This window comes from Sorex araneus, chromosome 5 (genome assembly GCF_027595985.1).
Source record: "Sorex araneus isolate mSorAra2 chromosome 5, mSorAra2.pri, whole genome shotgun sequence".
Lineage (NCBI taxonomy): Eukaryota > Metazoa > Chordata > Mammalia > Eulipotyphla > Soricidae > Sorex > Sorex araneus.
Window position 1 is genome coordinate 210,150,873 of NC_073306.1, and position 9,908 is coordinate 210,160,780.

At 49.3% G+C, this 9,908-nt stretch overlaps 1 protein-coding gene across 1 annotated transcript; it reads left to right on the forward strand.

Annotated features, from left to right (window-relative positions):
- The first annotated feature begins 3,151 nt into the window (after positions 1–3,151).
- Positions 3,152–9,509, forward strand: TIGD2 (tigger transposable element derived 2). The gene is made up of 2 exons (XM_055140497.1): positions 3,152–3,645; positions 3,777–9,509. Exon 2 carries the CDS (start codon positions 3,837–3,839, stop codon positions 5,412–5,414), a length of 1,578 nt encoding a protein of 525 aa, XP_054996472.1. The 5' UTR covers positions 3,152–3,645; positions 3,777–3,836; the 3' UTR covers positions 5,415–9,509.
- Positions 9,510–9,908: the final 399 nt, after the last annotated feature.

Here is a 9,908-nt window from a genome sequence, read left to right on the forward strand (position 1 = left end):
GTGTTGATTTTGTTTATTATTTTATTGGCTTAGAGTGATAGCACAGCAGGCAGGGCATTTGCCTTGCATGCGGCCGACCTGGGTTCGATTTCTCCGTTCCTCTGGGAGAGCCTGGCAAGCTACCCATGGCATATCCCATATGCAAAAAAACAGTAACAAGTAGTCTCACAATGTAGCTGTTACTGGTGCCTGCTTGAGCAAATCGATGAACAACGGGACAACAGTGCTACGACAGTGCTACAATGCTACTTTATCAGTTTATTGTTTCTAAGAGTTTTTTTTGGTGCTGTATTTAGGGTCTTCTATATATATTAGCATGACATCTGCAGATAGTTATAATTTAATTTCTTCTTTTCCAGTTTGAATTCCTTTGATTTTTTTCCTTCCTTGTGTGCTGTGGCTAGGATTTTTGATACAACATTAATTAATAGTGGTTATAGCAGATGTACCTGCCTTCTGCTAGGCCTCAAAGAGGTGACTTAGATTTTTTGATCATTAAATATGATGCCACTGTGGGTTTGTTGTATATGACCTTTACTATCTTGAGGTACGTTCTACTTTCTTGAGTTTTTAGTCACAAACAGGTGTTGAATGTTGTGTTCCTCTTCAACTGCTGATTTGATTTTTTTTTTTCTTTTTGGGTCATACCCGGCGATGCACAGGGCTTACTCCTGGTTCTACACTCAGGAATTACTCCTGGCGGTGCTCAGGGGACCATATGGGATGCTGGAATTCAAACCCAGGTCTGCTGCATGCAAGGCAAACGCCCTCCCCGCTGTGCTATCGCTCCAGCCCCTGATTTGATTTTATTGTTTTTTTCCATTGATGATTTGTGATATAACATATCAATATATCCATATACCTTTGCTTCCATGGATTAAATCTCACTGAATTATGGTGTGTGGTTTGTAAGATGTTTTTCTTTTTTTTACATTTATATTAATCAGGGGATAGGATCTATAATTTTCTTCTATTAGTTGTGTCTGTATACTTTTGGAATTATGGTAAATTGGCCTCATAGATGCTGTTATGACGATTCCTGCTTATTTGATTCTGAAAGAGTATGAGGGGTATAGGTGATTTTTCTTGTTTGAAGTTTTGGTATAACTCATTAGTGAACTGGGAACTTTGACATTTTAGATTTAAGATTTTTTAATTTTTTAATTTTTAAGATTGGGCATAGATGATGGAGAGTCGCTGGCACAGAAAGATGGAGCAAAGCCAAGACGCAGAGAAGTGATGAGGAATTCCCTGTGCCCAGCGATACTCTTAATAAAAAAGAATCCCCGCAATTGATTTATTAGAGGCAATCTCTCTTGCCCTCTAATAAAAATCTGCCCCAGCTTGTGGCAACCCCTCCCCCACTCCGCAAAAAGAGCAAAGTCTGTAAAGGAAACGAATTCCCTGAAGTCCGGGCCTTTCTTGGTAACACGCTAGCACAAAACAAGCCCCCGGCGCGGGGGTGGGCGTCAGGGCGCATCTGCCAGGCGCAGCCTCCCTGCCCCGGCTCTGGGGAGGGACCGGCCGCGCGCCGCGCCGGCCTGGGTCTGCCCACGGTCACGGGCAGGGAGAGAAGACCCGGCAGAGTGCAGGGCCCAGCGAAAGGGACGGAGCCAGGTGGGGGAATCAACCTCCAGGGGCTGCAGGAGAGGGAGAGACGGGATTTCTCAGCGCGCACCGTGCCACCAGCCGCGGGGGTTGGGGGGGGGCAAGAGGAAGCCCGGCGGCCACCACCGGCCCAGCTCTGGCTGGACGTGAGCTCTTCTCTGATGGACAGTGACCCACCTGCCAGGTGCCACTTCCTTTCTCACGCCTTCCCTGCACCAGGGGCCCACTGAGGCTGGGCTCCCCGCGCCCACCCCGCCCCAGTGCTTGCTGCAACCCAGGCTGCCTAGACCGGTAGCCCGGGGGGCCAGGGGAGGACCCGAACATCTGTCTCCCTCTGCGTACAACCTCGGGACGTCTAGGACAGCGAAGGCTTTGCAAGCTGCCCGGGTGAGAGGCGAGGGATTGGGTGCCCTGTTGGGCAGGGGTCGGAACGCATAGCCTCCTGCGCTACACGGTGGCAACAATGTGGCCTTTGCAAACCAGCGACGCGACCCCGCGCTACTTTGTGTTCACTTTGTGTGAAGGAAGGTCAGACCTCAGGTTCAAGTGTTGGAGAGACTTTGGCTGCAATTTTCCCGTTCCCCAAAGCCCCGGGCGAGCCACAACAGGCCTCGCCGTGGGCGCCAGGTGCTGCGGGACACAGGTGCAGCGGCGCCGAACGTCCCCCGGGAAGCCAGCGCGGAGAGGAGCGACCCCTGGCATCAACGGGCGTGGCCCAGACGGAAGCAAAGCCAGCGAAAGTAGGGACACCCGCGGGGCAGTGGGCGCCAGCGCCAGGCCTGCTGCTGTTTGCAAACACCGTCCACGTGCACCCTCCCCGCGCGCCCTCTCGCCCCGCCCCGCACAGCCGGGCGCCGAACTCCGCCCTCGGCGGCTCGACCTAGGCGTCCCCAGCGCGGAACCAGTCGGTGCCCCCCCCAAACAAAAGCCACGGAGGAGGGGCCTGATGATGAGCGCTGTCCGAGGCCCCGCCCCGCCCTAGGCCACGCCCCCAGCAGAACGCGCTGCATCCTAGGCCCCGCCCCGACCGGGGAGGCCACGCCCCCTATCCAGGCGCTCTCACACAAGCCCTACCCTCGCAGGAGGCCACGCCCCCAGTCGGAGGCCTCGCTTTCCGAGGCCCCGCCCCGCAGGAGGCCACGCCCCGACAGAGGCCACGCCCCGCCTCAAGAAGTGCTGCCACTCTCACAGGCCCGGCCCCGTCCCTCACCCTCACGGGAGGCTCCGCCCCCTACGGACGCAGCACGACCCTCTGACAGGCCCCGCTCACTCACGCAGCGCGGCCCTCTCGCAGTGAGGCCCCGCCCTTTTCAGGCCCCGCCCCTAGCGCAGCGCGGCCCTCTCGCAGTTAGGCCCCGCCCCGCGCAGGCCCCGCCCCGCGCAGGCCCCGCCCCGGCGTTCCTGCGGGGGCGCGCGCGTGCTCCCCAATCCCCGCCTTCCGGCTCCGGCGGCGCCGCTCGCCCCGCGCCCCGCGCTGCCCCCCGCCGCCGCCCGCCCCGCGCCCGCGCTCCCGGCTCTAGGCGGCCCCGGAGGTCGCGCCCGCGGGAGGGAGGCGGCGCCGCGCCCGGGCGCCCCGCGGGCTGCGCGACCTGCGGCGGGAGCCGGGCGCGCCGGGGCGGGTCTCCTCCCGCGTCCGGAGCCCCCCGCGCCCGGCAGCGCCCCCAGCGAGCACGTGGGCCGGCGCCGGGAGCAGGACCCCCGGCCCGGGAGCCCGCCCCCGCCCCCTGCCCCCTGCCCGTGCCCCGTGCCGGGGCAGGACCAGCCTTTCCGCCGCGCCGCCTCTTCCCCCAAACAAGGCCTTGCCGGGGAGCCGCGCGCCCGGGGGCCGCCCACTGCGCCCCCCGCCCTTGACGCCCCCTCCGCGGACCCCCCTGGCCGCCCACGCCCGTGCCTCGCGGGGCCATCCTCGGAGCCGCCGCAGCACCTGCCCGGGCGCCTGCCCCCGCGCAGTGCGCCCCGCGCCGCTGGACCCCGCTGGACCCCGCCCTGCTGGCCTGCAGTCCCCGAGGGGCTGGCTGCTCCCCGGAAGGCGGTAAAGTAAGTGAGGAGGGGGGGAAGGAAGGGGGAGGGTCTCCAGAGCAAGGGGGGGAGCTGCGGGAGGGAGCGCCCCTCGGAGGAGGCGCTCCTGGCCGGGCGCATCCTCAGCAGCGCTTGTCCCTGTCCCCCAGTGTCCAGGTCGCCGTCTCCCCGCGTCCCCGCGTCGCCGCCGGCAGCCCCGGACCCCTAAGATGCTTGGGAAACGGAAGCGCGTGGTGCTGACCATCAAGGACAAGCTGGACATCCTGGAGCGGCTGGAGGAGGGCGTGTCCTTCAAGCGGCTGTCGGCGCTGTACGGCATCGGGGAGTCCACGGTGCGCGACATCAAGAAGAACAAGGAGCGCATCGTCAACTACGCCAGCAGCTCGCACCCCACCAGCGGGGTCTCCCGGCGCAAGTCCATGAAGTCCTCCACCTACGAGGAGCTGGACCGCGTCATGATCGAGTGGTTCAACCAGCAGAAGACGGACGGCGTGCCCGTGTCGGGCACCATCTGCGCCAAGCAGGCGCGCTTCTTCTTCGACGCGCTGGGCATGGAGGGGGACTTCAACGCGTCCTCGGGCTGGCTGACCCGCTTCAAGCAGCGGCACGGCATCCCCAAGGCGGCCGGGAAGGGCGCCAAGCTGAAGGGCGACGAGGGCGCCGCCCGGGAGTTCTGCCGGAGCTTTCAGGAGTTCGTGGAGAGAGAGAACCTCCAGCCAGAGCAGATCTACGGGGCCGACCAGACGGGGCTGTTCTGGAAGTGTCTGCCCTCCAGAACCCTGGTCCTGGGCACGGAGCAGAGCGCTCCCAGCTACCGGTCCAGCAGAGAAAGAATCATCATCATGTGCTGTGCCAATGCCACGGGTTTGCACAAACTCAACCTGTGCGTGGTGGGGAAAGCTAAGAGACCCCGGGCCTTCAAAGGGACGGACCTGGCCAATCTTCCCGTCACTTACTTCAGTCAGAAAAGTGCGTGGATAGAACATGCTGTGTTCAGACAGTGGTTTGAGAAACACTTCGTGCCCCAGGTGCAGAAGCACTTGAAATCCAAGGGGCTTCTGGAAAAGGCTGTGCTGCTTTTGGACTTCCCCCCGGAGCATCCCGACCAGGAGCTGTTGCGTTCTCAGGACGGCAGGATCATGGTGAAACATTTACCACCAAATGTCACCAGTCTCATTCAGCCTATGAGTCAGGGAATTCTAGCCACTGTGAAAAGATATTACCGGACAGGCCTGCTCCAGAAATACGCGGACGGAGGGACTGACCCAAAAATGTTTTGGAAGAACTTAACGGTATTGGATGCGGTTCATGAAGTCGCAAGAGCTTGGAGCATGGTCAGATCGAGTACTATAACCAAAGCTTGGAAAAAACTGTTCCCTGGCAGCGAGGAGAACTCCGGCGTGAGTGTGGACGCAGGAGCCATTCTAGCAGCAAATTTAGCAACGGTTTTGCAGAACACAGAAGACTGTGATCAAGTTGACATTGAGAATATTGACCAGTGGTTTGATTCTCGCAGTAATGCCTCCAGCTGTCAGGTGCTCCCTGACAGTGAAGGTGCTGGTGGTCAGGCCCAGCCTGGCCAGCAAACGGGGTCCAGTAAGGCAAAGAAAACAGAGCTGAATCGGGAGAAGCACATCAGTCATAAAGTTGCACTGGAATGGACGGAAAATTTACTGAACTACCTAGAACAACAAGATGACATGCTTCTGTCTGATAAACTGGTCTTACGGAGGCTTCGAACTATAATAAGAAGGAAACAGAAGATCCAAATGAACAAAAGTCATTAATGCTCTTCAGGGTTTCAATGGTTACATCTTTGGCTTTATCTGCAGTGGAACTTAATTTAACATTGTTTGAATGCTGTGTATTCCAAGACCAAATACATTTTATACGTGATGGTAGAATTAGCTACCATTTGGGGTTGCTAGTGTCACTGCTCTTTAATGTTGATTTCAGTAATTTAGCATTGACATGTGACTGATCTATCTGCTGTTTTTAATCTGTGTTTTACTAATTAGATCGTAAGATACCTGAAGTCAGGGATCTTAGGTCTGCTTTGTGCCTGAATTTTATTGTGTCTTACAGGAGATCATGTGCACTATAGGCAATCAATAAATCTTGCTAAAATTCTTTTTTTTATTGCCTCCTATAAACTTCAGCTCCTAAACTGAAATAACTTAAGGGTAACTTGACATTTCTCTTTGAGTTTCCCCCATGCTGAAAATTTTAGAATTCAACTGAAATTCTAATTGAAGAGAAAGTGGGGAACTGAAAGAAAATGGCTTAAGCTTTAAACAAATTAAAATTCTATACCAATAGCACTTGGTTGGGCAGCAATTCAGATTGACCAAATCTGAGTTCAATGTAATTAAGGAAGAAATTAAGGTTAAAGTGCCCCAAGGGAAAGGACTTGCTCTTTGTTTTAATATCTCTAACTGTATGTAACAATATGTCTTCTTAGTTGTCTGATAGAATGCCATCTGTGTTCTAGAGAAAAGAATTATAATTCCCAAAACATTGTCTTTAGAAGATTGAAGGGTTAAGTTTTATTATTTGATCCTTTCTTACGGTAGTTATAATTCTTCTTTTAAAGGCTGTGTATGTAATATTTTAAACCTATGAAGTATGTTATTTCTGTATTACATTATTCTGTGAGCAGAGAACAGAGAAATAAGCAACGACATAATCTGTGGGGCCAGTTCACGAAATGCAGCTGTCGTGGAATGTAGCGGGAAACTGCATTGTAGAGGAGTGTTGGTAGCTGCCTACTAGCTCATAGATCCTCTAGGAAGCGTTTGTGGGGAATAGTGATTTTAATAGTGTGGGTTTAGGGCACCACCGGGCGTAGAATAAAGGCCTGATTGAGTGGTAGCTGCTATTACTGACATGCAAAAATAGTGATTTTCGGAAGCCTCCACAGATCCAGTGTGTGACTCGGCCCTGGGATTCCTGCATCAGGCAAGTCCAGGAGAGAAGCAATTCTTCCGGCTTTGCACCCCAGTGGACAGAAGTGGTCTGGGGGTGAAAGCTGAAAACCAGCACTATAGGGAAGTGAGAGAAGACAGAGAAAAATAATGACCTTAGGCTGAAATACAATACTAACTAATTTCAGTAAAAATTGAGAGGTTAATTATTCAGCACCATTTAGACATCACTTGCTAACCATCTGTAACAGTGAGATGTGGTCATATTGAAGTTTGAATTATAAAAGTGAGTGAGGATGAAATTACAACTTGTTTTTTAGTACTGAGATTTACAGTACTGTTAATTATACTTCTCATGCATATCATTCTCACAGCACAAGCATCCCTAGAGAGCCGCCTTCTCTCCACCACTGTCCCAAGGTAGACAAAATCTCCAGTGTGGGTGACTTTGTTTCTTTGTATCCAAAATATGAGAGATTTTAAAGATAACTGGATGTGGGGCTGGAGCAATAGCACAACGGGTAGGGCATTTGCCTTACATGCAGCCGAGACCCGGGTCCGATTCCCAGCATCCCATATGGTCCCCTGAGCACCTCCAGGGGTGATTCCTGAGTGCACGAGCCAGGAGTAACCCCTGTGCATTGCTGGGTGTGACCCAAAAGGAAAAAAAAAAAAGTGGACGTGGTGACACATCTATAGATGGATAAAGCTGAAGTGACATTCCACACAACCCAAAATATAAGCTTAAAACAGTATGAAAAATTTACTAATACATTTTAAAAATTATGTGAAATAGATAAATTCTACAAATACACAAGAGAAGAATTTTTGAAAATTAAAGAACAATTTGAATAGGCCTATAAAAGTATAAAAGCGTGTTTTTTCCTAAAAAGGGACTACTGACTTTATGGTAGAAAATATTAGAGATAATACTTTAGCAGCTGCGTTAATTAATAAGCAAAAAGTTGCAATAAAAGCCTCTAACAGTGAAAATTAGCACTCAAGTAGATCCATAACATTCAATATAAATGAAACAATTCATTATCAGCTGTCGGTACCCTGCTAACGAAGCATATTGAGGTTGACATTGTTTACAAAAGAGATTCTATAGTACTAATAGGGGGATATTTGTAGAAGTAATAAAATACCCTTAAAGGCAAAACAGTAGTAAGCTGGACATTTGCAATATCTTATATTAAAATACTAGATCAGTAGAAAATAAGAACAAAAATACCTTTCGCAAAATAACTTGACTATTAGGGCGTAGGAGCTAGTTCCGGGGTAGGGGGCGTGCTCTGCAGGAGACAGACCCACATTCAACCCACTGAGCCCTGCAGGACATGATCCCCAGCACAGTCTTGAGCACCCTCAGGTGTCACCCCCAAACTGAAAAAAAAAAGTTGTGATTAGATTAGGCTCAGAGCTGTATGGGGCGCTGGAGATTCCCAAATCCTAGCGGTGCTTCATGAGTCTCACTAGAACTCACATCTTTGTCTTTTGAACTCTAACTTTGGATTTGTGAAAGATCTTTTCAGAACACCTCTTAGGAATCCACTTTCTTTGGGAGAATATATACATTGTTATATATTAGGAAGATGTATTTATACCATGTAATACAACGTAATAAAACATTCTGAAACTTAGTTATGACTTAAACTTGAGTGAATGCATTTTTTTCAGAGCTATTTTCCCCCAACAAAAGAATGTCTCAAGTTTCCCGAAGTCATGAGATTGAAATGATTTCGTTTTGTTTTATTATACTGGCTAATGTAAACTGCATTTTAATTGCATAGTTCAATTAAGTACAGAAATCACTGCCCTTTCCGGATGTAACTTATGTTTTGCAGTTCCAGGGATCAAATGCAGAACCTCATACTTTGGAACATGTATATGATAGATTTTTACTAGGTCTTTTGAGGAGATATGGCATGTTTTGATTAAACAGTGTCTCTTAGATATACATATTGATGTGTAGACATAGGTGTATAGGTATAGATGTAGATATTAATGTATAGATGAAGATGTATATAGGTGTAGATGTAGATTTATGAGATAGCTATAGGTATGTAGATACTGAGGCATGCATCTATAGATATTAATGTGTACATAGGTGTCTCTAGTTGTAGATATACAAATAGATGTAAATATAGGTGTATATGTACAGATGTGTTAGATATGCAGATATGGATGTATGTAGAGATAAAGATGCATAGCTGTAGATATACACATAAATAGAAACAGATGTGGGTATAGATGTACTATAGATAATGTAGATATAGGTGTATGCACTGATACAGACATTGATAGACATGTCTCGGCAGAGCTGTGTGGATAGAGAAGCAGAGTTGGAGGTACAGATGTGTAGATATTCTAGATGTGCAGATATTTAAGTTCTTGGGAGTAATGTGTTCTCTATCATCTAAGGGGAAAATCTTCAAATTCTATCAGTTTTGATACATAAAAATGAAAATTCTTAAACAGAATTTGCAAGCTAATGAAACAGACCAAAATAGAACGATGCTTAAGAATATATACCTTAAAAAATTCATAATAGGAGTGTTTACTATTAAATGTTCAATCTCATTCATACATGGACTGACGAGAAAATTTTGAGTGCTGAGTTAGTACCGAGTTGGTAAGTCCCATATCAGCAGACAACATTTTGAGCAGAATTGTAGAAGTAAAATGTTCTTTATCCTGGGACTATTTTTTTGTTTTCAATCAAGCCTCCTACTGAGCTGGTTGGTGAGTTTCCCAGCTTTGGGGAGGCTCTTGGTTGACACAGCTGGTCAGTCGCAGACTGAGAAACTGTGTCTAGGAAGGTGGCTGCAGCCCCACAGCTCAAGGACACCGAAACCACAACCTGCAATTCAGATGTACATTTGTTCCTTCTTAGTTTTGCAAGTTGATCTTCCCCTAAATACATGCTGTATCTACACCCTACACCAGTCGACTGCATCTACAAAACAAACGAACTCTCTGTGCCAGTTGTGCTCTGTATCGGATGCAAGTGCAAATAAATAGAAAACAAGAACTTCTAAAATCTCGACCCTCTACAGCCCAAAATAGTAGGGAAAGATCCTCAAATTCTATTAGTTTTGATACATAAATGCAAATTTGCAAGACTAATGAAACTTAGACCAAAATGGAAAGATACTTAAGAATATATACCATAAAAAAAGCATAGTAGGAATGTTTACTATTTAATGTTTACTATATATTTGGAGGAAGGCACAATATTATTTCCCCCCCCACCTTCCCAGCCCCCACCCCGCCTGTGTAACTGATAAACTTCACTTTACTTTCACTTTGATTACATTCAATATTTCAACAAGAAAAACTCACTATTATTATTTG

Excerpts from the sequence above, each read along its gene's own strand:
- TIGD2 (XM_055140497.1), top strand. The coding sequence starts at position 3,837 with ATGCTTGGGAAACGGAAGCGCGTGGTGCTGACCATCAAGGACAAGCTG.